This window comes from Tachypleus tridentatus, chromosome 6 (assembly GCF_004210375.1).
Source record: "Tachypleus tridentatus isolate NWPU-2018 chromosome 6, ASM421037v1, whole genome shotgun sequence".
NCBI classification, from domain to species: domain Eukaryota; kingdom Metazoa; phylum Arthropoda; class Merostomata; order Xiphosura; family Limulidae; genus Tachypleus; species Tachypleus tridentatus.
Window position 1 is genome coordinate 38,820,164 of NC_134830.1, and position 21,086 is coordinate 38,841,249.

At 33.2% G+C, this 21,086-nt stretch overlaps 1 protein-coding gene across 2 annotated transcripts in view; it reads right to left on the reverse strand.

Annotated features, from left to right (window-relative positions):
* Positions 1 to 8,724: 8,724 nt before the first annotated feature.
* The window catches only part of LOC143252283 (uncharacterized), a 40,857-nt gene continuing 28,495 nt past the window's right edge, over positions 8,725 to 21,086 (reverse strand). For both annotated transcript variants that reach the window (XM_076504175.1, XM_076504174.1), the window contains exons 6-9: positions 17,648 to 17,816; positions 15,986 to 16,108; positions 14,845 to 14,947; positions 8,725 to 8,908 (exon numbers count right to left, since the gene is read on the reverse strand). In XM_076504175.1, the coding sequence (XP_076360290.1) occupies positions 8,740 to 8,908; positions 14,845 to 14,947; positions 15,986 to 16,108; positions 17,648 to 17,816 (564 nt within the window). In that variant the 3' untranslated portion in view covers positions 8,725 to 8,739. The remainder of the gene's footprint in view (positions 8,909 to 14,844; positions 14,948 to 15,985; positions 16,109 to 17,647; positions 17,817 to 21,086) is intronic.

Sequence of the window (21,086 nt, forward strand, 5' to 3'; positions counted from 1 at the left end):
TTGTTTTTCTTGAACACCGTACTGTCGTAATGTTGGTTTCCTTTTATCTGTTACTGATTTACTTCTGTGGTGATATTTCATCACTTCTCTTGTAGATAATAATCTTCTATTCTCGAACATTGGTTCTCAAACTTTCATTTGAGTTCTCTAACATTCTCTATCACATAAATCTTATTAATTTTCCAATTTGATCTATATATTTATTTTATAATCAGCTTACCTCACCAATTGGTTAAACTAATTAAATGTTGATATCAGCTATTAAAAAATCACTACATCCTCATTAGATGGGTTTTCATTACATAAACAAGACAAAACTGATTGTTGCCTGGCTCTGTACTAATTTTATTTTTAAATATACACAGCCCATCTAACTTCCAAAATGTCATTAAAACAAATCTTTCACGTACTGTATATGACACCAAACTCACCAGTTTAAAAAACCAAGCATGATGTTATAACTGAATTAATCAACTTCTGTTTATCTAACCTACTTCTCTTCTGCTGTAGTTCTCTGGCATGTTGAAATTTTGGTATTTAACACTACTCTCCAACAGTGTAAGTTTCTGTACTTCATCCAATATATTTGACAGTCCTTTAATATCTGAATCTACGTTTATGTTCTGAATTAATTGTGACTCATGATTAGTAGCTCTTGCCAATCAGGTACTCTTATATTAAAGGAAATTCCTGTATATTTAATTTTACTTCTAAAACTAGAGTGTAATGTAATTCCTTAACGATGCAGAACAATTTCTCCCTTTGATTTAGAGCTTACTGTTAATAAGATAAGTTCATCTTGTACATGAAATAACGAAGTTCCTGGGTCTTTGTCTTTCGAACTAAAATGGTTTAGAATAATTATCTTTTAGATAATTCAGCTATCTTTAATTCCCTGCAAATATTGCATAACCCAAGCCATAATGGGAACTGAATAAGCTAAACTAGGGTCACATACTTTAATGGGTCCCTATACAATTTAGTATATTGTATGTCATTTCGACGTAAATACGTTGATTTTGATCATACATGTATATTATATTTACAGTTATAATTAATAATACCGTATCCATTAGCATTAAACATTTATTAACTCTAACTGTAGAACATAACCCATACGTAGCAACGGTATCTATAAACATTCTTAGTATATCCCTTACAGCTGGCTGGCTTTCACATCAGCTCATGTACATATAATTCTCTAATATGGCGTCAATTTTCTATCAATTTCATCTAATAGTCCTCTAATTTACTTGGTGGTATAAAGTATGAACAAATTTCTACCTGCAGTTGCGTGCAATGCTTGTACTATCTCAGTCGTACTATTTAAGAGCTGTAAATAATAATTGTTATAAGTTATTAATACTGCCATTAAGATGTTTCGAGCATGATATTTCATAAATACATAGACAGAATAAAAAATAGAATTTAATGTAGTCCTTTGGTATTTCAGTTTGTTGGCGAAATTTGTCAGATTTTATATCAGTAGTTTCCGCCACTGCATAATTTTTTGATTAAAATGTCCAATAGCAGTTTCTCCACACGCCATGACTCGTTCTAGGCGTGTTACATGATCTATAGGAGCAGAACTCAATCTGCAGAGACGTATAGCAACCCTACGTTGTGCTACCATGAAAACCAAACTCTTTGTAATGTAGAATCAGATCTCTCTTCTTCAACTCGAGTGATGAAGATGACAACAACATGCAAATCTATCTACACAACTAAGAAATTGACCCAAAAGTCACCCCTACCAAATAATCTGCAGCAGACATAATGACACCACATCCTGTCCAGTCTCCATCCACCTACCCAATAGTCCTCCAGAGATGTCGTGCAGGTGGTTTCCACAGAGTAGAACGTTTTAAACGGTTCCAGGAATGTTCGACTTCGAACGAAAACGCCTAGCTAAGGAGATATTGGATGGCCGGATGCTGTCAAATGTCCGTTAGTAAAGATCAGGCAAAAGACCATTACGATCAGGTCTACGATGTAACGTCAATTTTGACGACTGTCCATTTCACCCAGGGCAGACAAACCTATCCCAACCGATAACATCCTGACGAAGTGAAGGAATCACAACTAGCATGAAGAGGTAACCCAGGTCCCGATAAGATCACTCTTCCGTTCTTGCTCTACCCGTCTAAGTTGGGTATCGACGCCTCCTTGGCAAGTCTGTTCGATATATGGTTATTCACAGGCGGTTCCCAATGCATGAAGGTCAACAAGTCGGTGCTCCTTCCGAAAGGATCGAGTAGTCTGCACGGGGTCAAACTGGAGGCCTATCACGATATCCCCTTATCGTGCCAGGCTATACCCAGGATTATGACGCACCGCCTCGAGCAGCCGTGCAGATAAATCTCAAACAGCGGTTTTATTCCTCAAGCGAGTTCCAGAGACTTCTTTCTGCCCGTACCGTGATGAGAGAAAGTCAAGGACATGGGACTCTGGCTATGGCCTTCCTAGACATGTAAAGTCTTTGACACGGTTGGCTACCAACATCTTCTTGCCAGCCTTGCCAGATTTCATGTCCACCCACATTTCGTCCGACTTGTGGAGGACATGTATGCACAGGTTTAAGGCATGTCCATTCTTCGACAAAATTATAGCTCATATAGCTAAAATGGATAACATATTTGAAACCATCAAAGGCATTGCCTCAAGAGCGGGACCCGATCCCTAAGCCCGAACAGACGTCTGGAACGTATCATTCTAATTGGATAGGGAAGGAAGCGCTGGGAAGGTCTTGCCCTGCAAGGGTGGTGTAAGTCTCTTCAAAGGCTCAAAATCTGCCAACCATTATTGTACTAACCCAGTGGGATGAAGGCCCACCACTGGGTGAAGTGTCTTGCTCTAAGGGGCAAATGTATATCCGACGAGACAGAATCACTCACTGAGTTAATTTAAGTAAGAGCAAAGAAGCTGCCATTCCTCTGGGATGCTCGGCCCCAAGAGGGACCCCAGCCATCTTAGCGGTCAATGTCCCAAACTAAAATCAATGAGGACACGATGTCACAATAAGATATGTGACCATTTAGTAGCCGAAGCCGCATTTAAAGGTGGAAAGTGATTAAAGAGCCAACCTTTGAGAGAGGCAATGGTGAACGTCGAAGACCGATCTGATCTTCCACCGCATGATAAAGCGGTGGTAGTTGACGAGACAGTCCCTAGAATAATGTATAGCTCCCTAGAGGAAGCATAAAATTTATGGTCTCCCGCTACAAAGACCTCGCACCACAAATTAAACATCAAACTGGTGCCACTTCCGTTATTTTTCATGGCTCACCAACCGGTGCCCGTGGCGCCTGGTATACCGCACGGAAGTCCTGGCGGACCTAGGTATAAAGTCTGTACTTTGAAGAGTTCTTGTGCCGATGCACTATGCTCTCCACCATAATGTGTTGTGAAGGTGCACAATGAAGCACACATCGCCTGGTAACATTAAGTTCCGCACACAACTTTAACGTTCATATTTACGTCATCCATGCGTTCACCTGAATCTGTCGGTATTGTCGACCCTGACGTAAAAATTGTAATTTTATAATATCCATAGCGAAATGCCTCGTCATCTAATTAGTGACGCGCATGAATGGATTAACGAGATTCCCACTGTACCTATCTACCATCTAGCGAAACCACAGACAAGGAATGGGCTTGGAGAAATCAGCGAGGAAAGAAGACCCTGTTGAGCTTGACTCTAGTGTGACTCTGTGAAGAGACATGAGGTGTAGCATAAGTGGGAGGACTCTTTGCGGCCGCCGTTGAAATACCACTACTTTCTTCTTTACTAATCTCGGTGAAGCTCCACGTTTCTAGTCCCATACCGGGCCGTCGCGTCTGGCGCGATCTGCTCCAAGGATGCAGTCGTGGAGTTTGACTGGGGCGGTACATCTGTCAAAAGGTAACGTAGGTGTCTAGGCGAGCTCAGCGAGGACAGAAACCTCGCGTAGAGCAAAAAGGGCAAATGCTTACTTGATCTTGATTTTCAGTACGAATACTGCACCGCGAAAGCGATGCCTATCGATCCTTTGACATTAATGAGTTTTAAGCAAGAAGTGTCAGAAAAGTTACCACAGGGATAACTGGCTTGTGGCGGCCATGCATTCATAGCGACGTCGCTTTTGATCCTTCGATGTCGGTCTTCCTATTATTGCGAAGCAGATTCGCCAAGCGTTGGATTGTGCACCCACCAATAGGGAACGAGTCTGGGTTTAGACAGTCTTGAGACAGGTTAGTTTTATCCTACTGATGACTTTGTCGTTGCGATAGTAATCCTACTCAATACGAGAGGAACCCGCAGGTTTGGACACTTATATGTGTGCTTGGTCAAGCGACCAATGGTGCAAAGCTACCATCCGTGGATTATGACTGAATGCCTAAGTCAAATTCCGTCTAGACACTGCAATGATACCATTCGTGCCCACTACGTTCGAGAGGCGACCCCAGACGGCGGTCGAAGTCTCCTCCCAATCGACCTCGTCGAAGAAGCCCTTTGAAAGAAAGCATCCGACGGGAACGTAGATGGTACACGTTGCTTCTCGATACCGAACCCACACAGTGAAATGTAGACGCACAAAATCGTCCGCAGACGACCAAGGTATCGGTCGGGTGTGTTGCACTTAGTAGAGCAGCCACCATACTGTGATCTATTGAGACTCAGCTTCTTGACTGGAGATTTATCTGCAAGCAGTCGGACACTCTCCGAGAGCTTTCCTTCCCACTCGAAAACGTTGGGGGCTCCGTAGTCGCACACGAAGTCGGACTTTGTCAGTTTTGTCTCTGTGCCATTTGTTGGTGGGTTTACTAAAGCCCGGCGATATACTGCCAAAACACCTAAACTATATGAATGGAGCTAAGACTGATGATGATTTTTTTTAGAGTAAAAAAGATACAGACGTGTTCTCTCAATACAATGAACATATCCCTAAAGAAATAACTTTATGAAAAGAACCCATCAACTTCAATGCAAAAGGATGTTTTCAGCAGTAGGTATAAGAGTAGATAAATAAGTCTCCAAGACTTACAATACAATATATACTCTTCAAAAAAAAAAAGCAAAAGGCAAAATTTGAGACAAATTGTTAACAAGTATATTCGGGTAGTTCTGCATGACATGTGTGAAACTTTGCACATTCACTGCTGAACATGCAAAGTCTGCAAAGGCGAAGTCCACGCTCACTAGTTGAAGTTTAACGTCACTCAACGTCAATAACGAGTATGCCCCCAGTGAGCATCAATAACTGCTTGGCATCTCCTGCCCATGGAAGCAATGAGATGATGAATCACATCCTGTGGAATGGCTGTCCACTCAGCCTGCAAAGCTGCTGCAAGCTGAGGTAGAGTCTGTGGTTGAGGTTGTCGCCGTCGCAGGCGTCGGTCCAACTTGTCCCAAAGATGTTCGATGGGGTTTAAATCTGGTGATCTGGAGGGCCAGGGAAGAACGTTGATGTTGTGGTGTTTCAAGAAGACAGTGATGAGTCGGGCTGTGTGAGGACGGGCATTGTCATGTTGAAAAAAGTCGTTGACGTTCACCATGATGGGTTGCACATGGGGCCTAAGAATCTCATCGACGGTTGCGTACGGTCTGATCGAAAATCCTACGCAGCCCTGGTATGGTTGAGGCAGTAGACGTCGCAGTGGTGGTCCTATCCCGAAGGTAACGTAACAGGATGTAGCGATCTTGTGCAGGCGTGGTCAACGAGGTCTGCCAGATCGTGGACGGTCACAAATTGATCCATGTTGTTGGTGATGATTCCATAGCCTTGTGATGGTGCTTGGGTGGACATTCACAGCTCTGGCAACATCTGATCGAGATTCGCCTGCTTCCAAATGACCAATGGCGTTGTTGCATTGTGCTTCAGTCAGTCTTGGCATAACTGTATTGCGTGTCGGTGGCTTAACACTGAGCTATGGAAACCAAGAACTCGTCACTTTTATAGGGATTTTGCACATGTTGCACTTGCAGAACATGCAGATCTCTCAAACAAATTTATTGGACACGAATGCGTTTTGGCGAAAAATCCATTGTTTTCCTCCGTTTTCAAAGTGCACAACTTTTATTGTCATTTTGGTCTGACAATCAGTGCCTTAACACATGTAACATCATGTACTCTGAACTTGTAATGTTATTACATATATTTCTCTTTAAAATAAAAAAAATATCCCTTTTGTGTTTCTTTTTTTGAAGAGTATATATATCTTGAACTGTTTTGACCACAAACTCCAGATGTACCAAATATCATGTTAATAATAAATAAAACTTTGAGTTGTAAGTAATATACTCAAGAAATATAGCAGCTGGGTAAACAACTAAGTGTGATTAAGAGACTAAGTGAAAAAAAAAGATAAAAATAAGCCATCATTCACATAAAAGCAAAAGTTGATGCTGAGTGAAAAGAAGAGTGAAAGAAGAAATTCAGATAAACTTTGACTGCTCAACAGAAAACATACTGAGCCAAAGCCTGGCTGAAGGGAGGGGCAGTGATCTGGTAAAAATATAAAGTTCTACACATACAGATATTTTCATCCAGAATTTTTAATTACAAATAATTTAAAGACATACTTATACTCCTGAAATGTTTAATCATTTATAGTTTCATTTTGAGTTTACTTAGCAATTAAATATTATTTTATTACAAGTTACAAATTTTACAGTAAGGGAGATATGATGTTTCAGTCACTGGTGTAATAATTCTCATGTACACAGGGTTTAGCAGTAAAGGTTTTAGTATATAAATCAACATTCAACAATCTGATAATGTATTTAGGTTTTAGTAATTGACAGTAGTTACTTCTCTAGGTGCATATCAATTTGTGTGATTTAACAGATTATTTATATTTTGATAAAGAGAAAAAAACAAATGTAAAAAAAATGTGGAATAAGCAAATATTTTGCATAAAATATTTAACTTGATGAAAGTTCAATGAGAGATAAAAGTAGTGCAGAAAATATTCCCCTGTTGTCTACATTTATCTAATTGATAGCTTGGTAATAGTAGGATACTACAGAAAAGGAGTTAATGAAGATTATTTTTCAAGTATCCAATATACCTTATAATATGAGAAAAGTAACATGTTATCAAATATAAGTAAACTAAATATGAATTAATTAACAAGTAATGTCTTGATAACAGTGAATAAAATCCATTAACTTTCAACACAGTTATAGGAATGCTGAGAAAATATTAACCTTATAAAGAATACAACCAGATAGCAATGTGATCCAAGAAAATAACTGTTTATCAGAAGTTTAAACTTTCTGTTAAAATTACTGTAACTAGGCATAACAGTTATTACACTTCAGCAATTAGATAATATTTAATCCAGTATGCTGCCAGAATATTTACAAGAGAAACAGGAAGTCAAAAGAGTATCTGATAAGGAGTATCACATATCCTGAAAGGGTTGGTTAGAAAATAAAATCCAGTAGACACTTGAAAGAAATTAAAGCTCCTGAGGCATAATTATGATCCCAGCAAAGCATGTGCAACTATAACTGTGTAATTCCCATAGCTATTGCTACATGCCTGGGAATGAATAGAAAATTCTTAAAATTAACTGCCCCTAAATTGATGAATACTCTGTCTAAACAATTTATCAAAGAATGCCCCTAAACTGTTTTGTTCTGAATATTTCTGTAGCTTCAGCTACCATCATCAGAAGTAAAAAAATCTGTGCAAACAGTGGGTTTATATACAAAAATGGTCAGACTCACTAATTAACTAGGGTGACATGAGTACTACACAAATGAAGTCAATATATTACTGTGTAAACATTGTTTTGTCTATATTTTTAAATAAAGCCTGTAAAAAAGCTGGCTTGAAATGATCACAAGTTAATCAGTCTTCTTCCAGTCTTTCTCTAACAAGTTTCACCAAGAATTTGTTCTCAGAAAACTGCAGTCCAGCCTTACAGTCACACAAAAGTTTTTCACATGCAACTTTCATGCAAGTAAATTTGCATTATCAACTAATATCCAGAAAAACAGGTTTGTAAATGTAGAAATGTAAATTAAAACCATCTACAAAAACATACTTGTTATTCTGTTTAGCACACTGAAGTGTTTTGCTAAAAGCAATTTATTCTGTTTGTAATTATCTAATGACACACTGTTACTTTACATTATTAAGATAGTAATAAAACTGTGCATATTGTCCTATTTGAAATTTCTGCCTGAGTGCTTCATCTTTATCCAAGTTCCTTGAGTTAGTGATCTGTATGCTCACAATTGCATATTTTGGTATTTACACTAATATTATTTATAGCATGTATTGTCTTTCACCAATCAAGCCCATTATAGTATCTAAAAATTATACCAAAATAATTATTGTTGTATGCAATCCATATCAAACCAGTCTCAGTTAATTTTCAAATTATCTGTAAATTATATTTTTAAAGCTTCCTGGAAGAAATATAATGTTACTTCTCTAAATGTAAATTTGCATAGGCAGGTAACCCACATACATTTGTTTGTTGTTAGCTGCCAATACATACAATCCTGTTTCACTAAAAGCTATTGTATTAAAGTTTGTTTGTTTTTATCTCTAAAAACTCTTTAAATATGGACTTATACAGAAGGAAAATATACAGTGCTTAAAGTTTAAATATGTTGTTTTCTTAGAGTTGCATTCTAGGTAAAAATATGTTACACTATGAAAACAAACCTGTAACATATTTTGTATACAACTTAATACATATCGTGACCTTTAGGCATAACATAAATGACTACAAAACCTTTCACTATCTGGATATTATCCACCATTTTATTACCATTCTCATCTGTTGATTTAGCAGAGACTTCATTTGATCAGTAATATGAATATTAGTGAGCAACCTTCTGCCATCCACATCTGGAGAAGTACCAGTGTCTGATGGTGTTGAAGCAAGAGCTGAGCTAGGTAGTGGAAGTCTAAGAAAATAATGTCAAAAAGCTATCAAAGTGAACTGCAAAATAAGCATCTTGTTTTCTTTTACTTCTCTTATACAAAACCACAAAAAACAGACAAAAAAATTCAATTTAAACCAACAGAAAAACTTGCACAAAATATCAAATCAAACAATAAAAGAATACATACATAAATTACATATGTATCTCATACATAATACCTTTAATGAGACTTTCAACAAAATTACACAAAGATATGTGTCATCCCAAATAAATATATACAGTTTGTCCCTGAAAGAGAAAGGCCCACCTTTCAAAAGACTCAGGTTATATGGTTTTCATAATTTTATATCAAGACTTCTTAAATCTACATATTTTTCTGACATCATGAATATATATTATGCATACAAACACATGCTTTAGTTGGCAGTTTCAAGTTTTATTAGAGAAAACCATCATACACAAGAAAAAACAAGAATAAAAAGTTCTAAAATGAATGAATTACTCAGTTGTTTTAATTTAAAAATATGTACAGTAGCCTGTCAGAAACCTGAGGGTAGGTGGAGGTATTATTTCTATAAATTGAAAAGGATCTCTGTGGCTAACAGAATGAGAAAACATAAAAATAGTTAAAATCACTCTGCAGAGACATAAAAAAAGTTACCTTCAAGCCAAATTATCTTACTGAATGGTTTAGCTGAAACATTGTACATTAATGAATTTTTATTTTTTAAATTGCAGCAACTTTCATTTATTATTTGAGATAAAACTGGAAGTAAAGGTCTTTTCAGGAGACTTGCATTAAAAGGTGTGGTTATATCCATGATAAAAAGAAAAACCAAAGAAGCAAAAATACTTCCACTGTTAAAACTTACCAATACTAATTCATTTAGATCTTTTATCATTAATATTAGCAAAGTGTAAATGATTTAAAATTTTACCACCTAAAAAACAAAACACCAAATTTTATGAACCTGCTAAAAGATCATATTAAGCAATTCAAAAACAGTAACAAACAAAAAACTGTTAAGAAAATTCCTCTATGGAACTACCCAAAAATATTTCAAATTTACCAAATCAATACATTTCCAATGCATCCATATTTATGAATGCAGTAAGGCAGAAGGTTTTATTCAATCAGCAACATGTTCAACTACCATAATTTCTAGATTTGTAAATTTGAATCTTAAATCTCGGCCTTCTTGTGAAACAATCCAATAAAACATGATTTCTACCAAAGGAATGTGTACATTCTTTATAAATATTAATTCCATGAAAGTACCTGTAAAACTCACAAATGTATTGATTCTAAAGCACAACTATTTTACTTTTATACTCAGTTTCAAGTGTTTTTACTATGTTATTATACTGTGCATTATGATGAAAAACATGACCAAATTTGATGTCACAATAAACCAACTAACATTTACTGTAGATTAGAAAACAATTCTGGATATGTAAGTATAATTTGTTAGAATGTGCCAGATTTAATGATGTATTCATGATACTAACATGTGTCTGAGATAAACAGTTTAACAGAAAGATGAACAAGTTTCATCTAATTTCCTAAGTCTTTGTACTAATTTTCTACAAAAAAATTCATCATCATAACTTATTTTAGCCACAATATTTACAAAAAATTAGCCCAACCTTCTGTTTCTCTTATATTATGTAGTGCATGTCAATACACTACTATAATGCTATAAGTACTACATTTCTTGTTTTTTGTGCATATTATCATTATAAAAGTAACTAAATATGTAAAAATAAAACCTTACTGTATTAGATATAGTTTGATTAGGTAAGATATTAAAAAAAATTCTTCATAGTTTAAATAGTGATAAAACAGCATAATTAAGTACACACAGATGTATAACATTAAAAGCTTTAGGCTATTTAAAATAAACAATTGTAATTTCCTATAACAATTTGTAATCATTCTAGATACAAAAACAACAGTACTTCAGATTTCTTAATTGTTATGGTGATTATGAGGTTAGTGAAATTAACCAAATAGGTACAGGGTTAGTGTAGAGAAAATAACAGATAAAAAAGTTATACTGACATAAAATGTTCTATATTTATTAGGTCTTAGAAATTAAATAAATGAAATTTGACAATTTTAAAATGAAGAAAAACATTTTTAATATTAACATGAAAATCGCTCTGCCTCCCCGTATTCAAAGACTTCATTAAAAATCATAATTTTTATCTAAAAAAAATAGACTTGAGAGGTTTATCAAAAACATGAACATTTTTGATAAGATACACAACACACATTAAATGTTATAGCATGGAAAATATGATGGTCATTTTTGGATCACATGGTTGGTATAATCCACCAAGTCAGTGAAGAGCGAGTTAAAGAGAAAAAAATGACTTTGCAAATGTTAACTTGTAACAAAGAGGAATATATTAGTAATTATGATTTCATATAAGTCATTATTTATGTAAGTGAGATAGAAATGTGACTTTTTTTAGAGTTGTAAATGTACCAAGTTGCTATAATAGGCAAAATTCAATAGTTTCACAAGTAGCACATTTTTTTGTAAAATAAAAAATGATACACCTGTACTTTCCAAAAAGAATTTCACATGGTTTAATTCAATATTTTGCAAAAAATAAAAACAGCACACCTTAAATTGATGTAAACTCATATTTAATGTATTTATAATAAACTAATTATTAAAAACTAAATTTCCCAACTGTTTTAATAACTTACTGAAAATAATTTTATATCTTAACTAACAACACAGTTTTTGCACCTTTATCTTTATATTGATTGAAGAATACAAAATGCATTTAGTACTTTTATGAAACATAAATATATTTATGCAGATACTTATTAGTGGTCTGGAAGAAGTCCCAAAACAAAACTGTAACAAATTCACTGAACATTTTTAAAACTATCTTGGAATTCTGATTATGTTATGCAAGTAAAGAAAGCTCTTTTCAAGAAAAGAAGTAAATATTGGGATAACTAATATCAATCAAAACAAGATATGAAAGATGTCACTTACATCATCCTTACATAGAAGAACAGACACAGAATGTTAGTAAGCAAATATAGTTTAAACTCAATTGTGATCGAATAGTTATATATTAATTCCTGGCTATTATATCATGCACGAGTGATACAAATACCATCCTCACTATCTTGTTTCCATTTCACTGAAGGATTGATATTAGTTCTTAAATTAACTTTCTTTTTTGAAAAGCTTTTCTTTACTTGTTTCCTTGTTTTTATTCAGGCAATGTTTCAATAAACATGGGAAAATAGTTTTTGTAATCAAGTTCTAAATACAGTGAGGTTCCAACTGTTTATCTGTTATTGGTTGGTAATTAAGGTTTCAACCTGTATCTCTCTTTTTGAAGGAACACCAAATTTCTGTAAAAAGAGTAACTTAAACATATAATGATAACATCACTTACACTAGTTATTATTTTTTTCAAAATTACTCCTAGTTAATAATATTTATAAAAGTGGATACTCCACTTGAAACAATATCACCTCAGTGAATTTGGCTGACACCACTGATTTGATTTTTGAGTTACCAAGTAATAAGAAAAAAGGAAAAAATTCAAAAATTACTTCCCTCTACTGAAAATATATTTCCAACAGTATTTACCTCCTCTTATGTGTATAGCTATTTTCATTTGGTGCTGCTCTCTATCTACAATCATTTTCTCTCAAGCCACAAGCCTTAAATTTCCATATATTCCACAAACAACACAATTCAATTGCATCTTACATGTAAATCATTATGTAACAACCTTCCACCAACAGGAGAGTAACACACCCTCCCAATACTCGTGACTCTCTCTATTTGGTTCTACCAAACTATCATTTTGAAATTAAGTGGAAAAGAAAGGCAACAAATGTCACTGTGGAGGAAGGATGGGAAGTGTGAGAAAAGGTAAGTACCATTTGGAAATACATTTTCAGTATTGGAAAATAATTTCCAATACTGTACATCATCTCCTCTCACATCACGTTAGGATCATGCATCAAATAGGAGCAAGGGATAGAAAACAAGTATCCTTTGAAAGTGTCTGAAGACCACCCATGAAATGTGATCCACACTGAGCAAGGAACATGTAGCAAACAACATTATCTCTGTATAGCAGGTATACTATACACCAACCATATCAGAACAAAATTGGAAAAACAAGATTCCACAATAACCCCTAGTATAGCAAAGACAAAACTTACATTGAGAAACATGACAAATAGTTGAACCCCTGGTGGTAAGAACAGATAAAAAATGGGGAAAAGGAACAGGAATTTATAATTGCTCAAAACAGAAAGAGACAAATGGGCAACCAAAGATGAAAAGGTCAAGTATTGTTTCACTACTTAGACACTTGATTTCAAAAGCTCAGGAATATCCCCACAAACAGACCGATGGAGATAAGCAGTTACCCATAAGTCCCAAAGACAAATGGATGGTAAACAAATCTTGGCTTCCCATAAAGGAAAATCCCAGCAACAAAGAAAACAAGTGTGAAGAGATAAAACTGAAGAGGAGAAATCCACCAATGTGGACAAATACTGTAAGGCAACAGTGAAGGTAAGAAAAAAGGTGAGAAAACAATGCTTAAAATAAACAGAGTATTTTCCAGGTCAGCTCCAAAACAGGTAAAAGTGAATCTAACTGCTAAGAATTAATAAAAGGTTGACCAGCCTAATGATAAACAAAGGAAAAATTATTTAATGCCCATGAAAGGTGAGGTACACATTCTTAATTGAGAAATGAAATGCTCAGCATGAATCTTGATGTTAGAAGGAGGGGAGAAACAATACCATGAGAAAGGGCTATCATGTAAAAAAGGAAGGAACATGATCATAAGAAATTGGAGAAATGGATAAAATGGAACACAGCTGAAATATTATATCTAAAAAGGCTAAGCTAGGCCTAGCAGATTCCACAGGAGAGGCTTGGGAAGGCACAATATAGTTAGATGGAGAAAAAAGGCTGTCAAAATTCTCTTTGTCTTGAACATGTTCAGCAGCATCACAAAGCAGTTTAATATTAGGAAAGAAGGTCAACTCATATAAAGATCAATCTTCTGATTAACTCAAACAAAAAATTCCTCATTCAAGGTCCACTGACCTGAAACATCAATAATTGTGCTGGAAGTAGGTAGAAGAGCATCTTAAGTGATAACATGAACTTCAAAATTCATCATAAATGGTGAAGAATTACAAAAATAAACAAAGGTATGTTATTGCATCAAACTGCAGAAATAAATTGTATTAAAATACTGAAATGGTACTTCTGTTTTGCAAAAATATTAAAAAAAAACATATGAAGACAGCACAATTAAAATCATCCACATTAAATCACTGCTTAATGAGAAGTGATATTTTGGCAGAACCAAAGAGAGAGAGTCACATGCATCTGGAGGATGTGTCACACTCCAACTGGTAGAAAGTTTTCTGATGATTTACAAGATGTAGTGAACCACATTAATCATTGGTTATGCAGGAGTTCAAAGTTTGTGGCATGGAAAATGTTTAAACCTATAGAGGGCAGCACTGAACAATAGCTATAAATATGAGAAAAGGTAATAAATGTACCATATTGGAATTTTTTATTATGATATTTACAAACATTCCCAAAACATTTAATTCAGTCATTACGTAGATACTGTTATAAAAAGAAACACTGTATAGTATTGTAAAGTTCTAATGATCTATTGAGGATATATCTAAAATATCACTTCAATAAACAATCCAAGCCATCTCTACATAGGCAATGCTATTACCTGCCTGATAAGTATTAGAAGTGTTTCCACTTTAAAACTAGACTGCTGAAAAATTTTAGAACTAAGTTAATTAAGACAACCTAAAAATTTAACACATTATCTCATGGCATAACTAAAAATATATACTTACCAGGGTCAAAATTCACAAAAATCTAATCGCTATGCATATCTCTTAAATAGCTTATACTAGCCTTGGTATGTTATTTGTATTCCTATCCTCTTCCTCTTCCCCATCAGCTAAATCTTGCTGAGTCGTCTGTAAAATCTCTGCCATCAGTTCCTGAACTTCTCTTTCTGTAAAGAATTTTCTTAGATATAACAGTTTTTGAATAATTATAATATATAACTTTTGGTTCATGTTTGTGTGACTATTTTACTTGTTTACTTGCAACTTTTAACTGTAAATTGGTTTGTACAGTAATTACACTCAATACTTTTCTGCTTAACTCTCTCACTACAAGGTCAGTCAAATCAACCAACCTCGTAATTACGTTATACTCATGATTTCTATACTATAATTTTTAATATACTGTGTACCTTCATAATATTATGCAGACCTTTTAAAAGCATAAATCTTTTGGAAAAAAAAAATCAGATTTCTCAAATGAGTTTTTTTACTAAAGATTTGTTCATGAATGTATATAGTGTTTCTAAATACTAGTCCAAACACAAAGTGAATTCCTTAATGAGATTAAAGTATTTTTCTTGAGATCAAAAATCTCAAACTTGCACAATCTTTGAAATCTCCTGAAGAAATTAACCTTTCTGTTCACTAAAGCTTTATAATTTATCTTTTATATTTGCTAACCTACAAGACTAAGCAATTTAACTATATTAGTAACCACCAGAAAAAAAAAATGTAAATAACCCTTTTTACTTTCTAGGATGACTTCAAATTGTAATATGATATTACAATTGTTTATCCTAGATAACTTTAAAATCATAATAATATACATTTATTTATACTTCAATTTTATTGTTCACTTACCCTTTGAACAACGTTTAACTATTTTTGCAACTAAGTCATAAACAAGCAGCTCACATTATGCTATCGCATCACATCACACACGAACTACTCACAAGTTGCTTCTGAGCATACCTAGTGAAAACTTTTATTAAATTATTACTATTTGACTATTTATTTATAAGAATTTTAGTAGCTTATAAAGGTAACTACCTTCCCACAGCTGGTTGCAAATCAGAAGCATAAATAAATGCAATATTTTTCAACAATAACAGTTGATCAAAATATAAAAAAAAATAATTTGCTTATGACACTAGTTAAGGAGCTTCTAAACACAAAAAAATAGAAAAAGAGGGAAAAAATCATACTTGGTATTTTCACTGCTCTATCAAATCGAAGATCCCATTTGTCCAAAATGTCATCATCTTCCAAAAAGTTGTATTCTGGATCCTCTCCTTCATCTTCACGTCCATCAGTATTCACACAGGTTTCTAAAAATCACAAACCTTATTCTTAAAGTAATGACTTATAAGTGAAACTGATAACAATTACACTTACATAACATAGCTCACATAAAAACAAGTGTTGTTCGATTAATTGATGAAACACGGACACAAATATAAAATATTGACATCTACTATGTATGTCATATCCCAGCAGGCCTGATAAGCCTTGGTATTGGATAAAATGACTTATAAGCACCAGATATAGTGTAAATGACATTATTATACTATTCCTTACTCCTTTTGCTCACAAGTTCTTATAATTACATGTAAAGAAAATTTTTAAATTAAATAGATGATTTTTTTAATCTTTCTTTAACACTGAGTTTGTTTAAATATAATTTGCCAAAAATTATTCTTTTCACCTATTAATCAAAAAAATTAATTATCATATCAATTGTTTCATTAACCTTATGCATAAAAATGGACCACTGTGAATTTTATAACGTTTTTTACAGTTACTTTCAAAATTTAATCCAATGACTTTGTTTTCAATGTATGGCATCAAAATGTAGTTTATACTTTAAATTTTTACATGTATTAAATTTTTAATTTATTAATTTCAAAAGAAAATATTTAAATAAATTATCTATCTTCACTACTCTGTCAAATGATGCATTTGGTGCTCTGATTTTTGTTTTAGGTTTTTAATCTCTTTTAACAGCCTTTAAACCATACATCCAATTAAAAAAACAAAATACTAATAATGAAAGGCCAATCTACAAACCATGTTCCTTCCATCTTTTCATAGTTTAGGCATATTTTGTAACCCACGAAACATATTAAATAATTATGTTTACAATGAGTAAAAACAGCAAAATTCAGTGTCCCACTCTCTTATTTTCATTTGTTTATATTTTTGCAGTCAGAGACAATAAGTTTTAAAATAAAAATTGTTGTGTTGAATAAAGTGAATGTTGTAAGCAGTGATGGAATTTTTATATTTTCTACCCTATTCATAGTTTAGTTAGAAAGCCCAATATATTATACTATTGCTAGGTATATTCTGTTTTAGTGCATGAAATATTTAGTGTTGTAAAATAAATATTCAAATATTTACTTTTTGTGCATAAGTATCTCATAATTTTTACTATAAGCATGCCACATTTTGTGAAGATGTATTTAGTACATTTAGAATTACAATACATAGTTCTACAGTTATGGTTTTCAAACAAGACCCAAAACTTGAGCACTTTCAAATAGTCAACTATTTATGAGCACACAAGTTTTGGGTCTCAATTCAAAATCATTACAACTGTGTATGTGATCTTGTGTGCTAATTTCTTTATCAGACAAGACTGACCAAACTGATCAGCTCACATGCCAAAGGTCAATATGTGCTGTTAGAAAACCATAATATCTGGAATTCAACATTATTTAATTTTATAATTTAAAACCTGCAAGTACAAAAATCACTATTAAGACTAAGTGATCTATGAAAAATAATTTTTTCTTTTCTATTTTAAAAAAACACTGAAAATTTCCCACTCCAAAAATTTTACGTGGTTTAAAGTTGACACCAAATACCTAAAGGCTTTCTAAAATCATTCAAGAAATTTCTCCATTCCTCATCATCACAATCAGAGTCATACATATCAGGAGTAATGTCTGGAGCAACAAAAGCAGCTTCAATAGCCTCCAAAGGTGTATCAATGAGGGGCAACTTGGACCTTGTACGCAAAGCTATTCTGTCCTCCTACAATTAAAAATTATAATGTTTCCAAAAATCAGACTTAAAATTGAATTTTACTGTCAGTTTAGTGAATAACTAATAACATTTAGTAAAACTTATAACACAGAAAACATTTTATAAGATGCCTTACAAAAGACTTGTTACAAAAATGAAAGCTGTGGGTATGGGGAATACTTCATTAAATTGGATAGAAAAGAAAACTGGTTAGAAAGTACAAAAAAAGACATTAGTAATATACTGAGTCAGATCTTACTGGATCACAGTTACAAGTGGAGTGTCTCAAAGCTCTGTGCTGGTCCTCTGTTGTTTGACTCTGGAATGACTAAAGTATTGATGTTTGCAGATGACATTAAGACTTTCAGGATGGCTAACTGTACCAAAGATGCTGCAAACTTACAGGGCAATTTAGATCATTTGATACATTGGGTCAATGTGTGGAAGATGATATTTAACTATCCAAAATGTTAAGTGATGCATGTTGGTTTTCACATCTCACATTAGCATGATTTAAATAGTAACACATTAAATACTATAACTGAAAAAAAAAATCATGACTTTGTGATTGAAAAATCACTTAAGTCATCTAAACAGTGTAATAGAGCTAGAAGCATTTTAAGTAGCATCTATAGAAATATCAAATACTAGATAAGGGATATTATTGTTTCACTGTACAGATCACTTGTAAAGCCTTGTTTAGAGAACTATGTACAGTTTTGGACTCCCTTACTCAAGAAAGACATTGAACTGTAGCAGAATCTTTAGAGAAGAGCCACTAAGAAGATACCTGGGATGATAGGATTGTCCAAAGGAAAGACTAAAATCTCTAAATTTATGTTATCTAAAGAGAAGAATGGTCAGAGTTGATTTGATTGAGGTGTGTACAGTTATTAAAGGTATTTCTAGTATAGATTTTTTTTTTTTTTATTTTGCAGTGAAAGCAACAAAACCAGAGGTCATAAATTCAAACTTTGGTAATATAGGGGTCGTCTGCAATTTAGACAGTATTACTCTTCAAACATGATAGTTGGATTTTGGAATTAACTGCATTCAAGGGTAGTGGAGGCAGAAAACTTAACCAAGTTCAAGAAAAGACTGGATGAATAAATCACTAATAAGGGATGGTTATAGTTGGAAGCTGTGACATCCTTGATGAACTAATAAGCTCCTTTTGCCCCTTTATAATTTTATGAATTTAGATTCAAGCAAGTTTCACATACAAGTAATTACAATCAAATTTACTATCCTTTTTTTTTCCCAAAATGTAACCCGTTTTTATCAGTGTCATAAAACCACCACTAAATTTTCTGTGACATGTACATATATTCGATAAAGTTCTAGTTGCTAAAGTCTTAAAAATAATCATGGTATAATAGGGAAAAAAAAGGTTCTCCTAAAACATGCTATATTCAAACTAAAAAGATATTCTATGTGTTAAAACAATAAAATAATTAATTACAAACCATATATTGGTAATTAAGGCTAAAAATCAGTAGTGTTTCTATTGCATAAAAGTTTGTTCAATTTTTGAAATATTTTCAGAAATTGGTATTGCTCGCTACTCCTGTTTCTATTATTTTGCTTTTGATTTTATCATAACTAAGACTTACTGCTTTAATAATAGATATATTACAAGAATTTAGAGAATTTGTAAAACAAAAACTGTATATGCAGTATGCTCTTTAAAATGATCTTTTTTTCAAAGTTTCTGTAAAAAAAAACCTTACTGATCCATAAAAATGTGAAGTTTTCTTTTCATAGTTCTGAGATTTTGTGTGATGAAAGAAACTTAGTACTAAATGAGGAAAAAAAAACAGACAATTTTGAAATCATCATACTTTCTAACTATTCATTCAATAAAAAACTACAAGACAGATAAAACCATACACTGCATGGTGTTCTTCACAAAAATTCTGAAAACCTTAAAGAAAGTAGACTTCTCTAAAAATTACTATCTCTTACAGTCAACAATGTCACTATCACTTGAGTCATAGGAACTTTACAGTTTTACAATAACCAAATTTGAATACACACTTGTAGTAAACAAAAGGCATTACTAGGACACTGTAAAGGTCAATTGACATGAGGTACTACTGAAATATAGTAATTATTTTTTAAGTTTTTAAATGTATTTCATGTATTAACAGCATAAGTCAACTATATGACTATCAAAATATTAAATATGTTTTTGTTACTTTTAATTTTACTTGTAATAAGAATAGAAATTGTGGAAAATAGTTTGGTCTTTAACTTTATTCATAAAATGAGCATGTTATAACATTTCACTGGATTATATTCAAAATTTAATAACATAACTTTAATATCAATGCACATCAATAAATTTGACATCAAAACTTATTATACATAATATTTAAATAAATTCTCATCTCCACTTTTCTTTATCACACAACAGTTCTTTGGTTAAAATCTTAGATTTTTTTTCCATACCTATAAGATTTTTTTATCAGTTTCTGTAAAATTACATACTTATAGGTCATACATCCCCTAGTTATATTGTTAATTTAAATCATCTAAAATGTTTGGTTTATCGAGATATCAGCAACAAATTGAAAGCCACATTATACCCTTCACAGAACACACTGCTTTCATAAAATGTCAAGTATTCTCTCTGAAACTTCCTGTTGGATTATTTGTATCTCAAAATGGCTGGTATGGGTGCTAACACTTTTAATGATAAACAGAGAACAACATTTCGACCTTCCTAGGTCATCTTAAGGTTAACAAAGAAAGAGTTTGCAACTGACTGCTGGTGGGCAAATCTTGGGGGGATAAGAGTATAAATGGGTATGGGAGTGTAGGGGCCATGGTCTGGATTATTTATTATCAAATTAAAGTGAAGACTTTAATCCACTGATATTTACATGAGATCAAACCACCAAAATAATCATAATTAAACATTTTGGCAACATTTTCATTTTTTGCCACTGTTGCTTTATTTTGTTTTACCTTCTCTTGTTCCTTTGTTGTTTTCTACAGATACCTGCTCTAACCACAGAGATATTGCTGTAATGTTGCATACTGTGGAAGGTCAACGGCAACCACGTCCTTCACTCGCAAAGCTGATTATATCTAGACACTACAATCTTCCTCACATATTATGAGCATGACCATGGATATCAACAGACACTCTTGATTAAAATTAATGTTCCCTGTTAATTAAGGATTATTGGATTCACACAGTTCTGTCCAGTACTTCAAGTAATAAAAAATAAAAGATATCTTGAGGGAGGTACAGTCACTGTCCAACACAAGTTC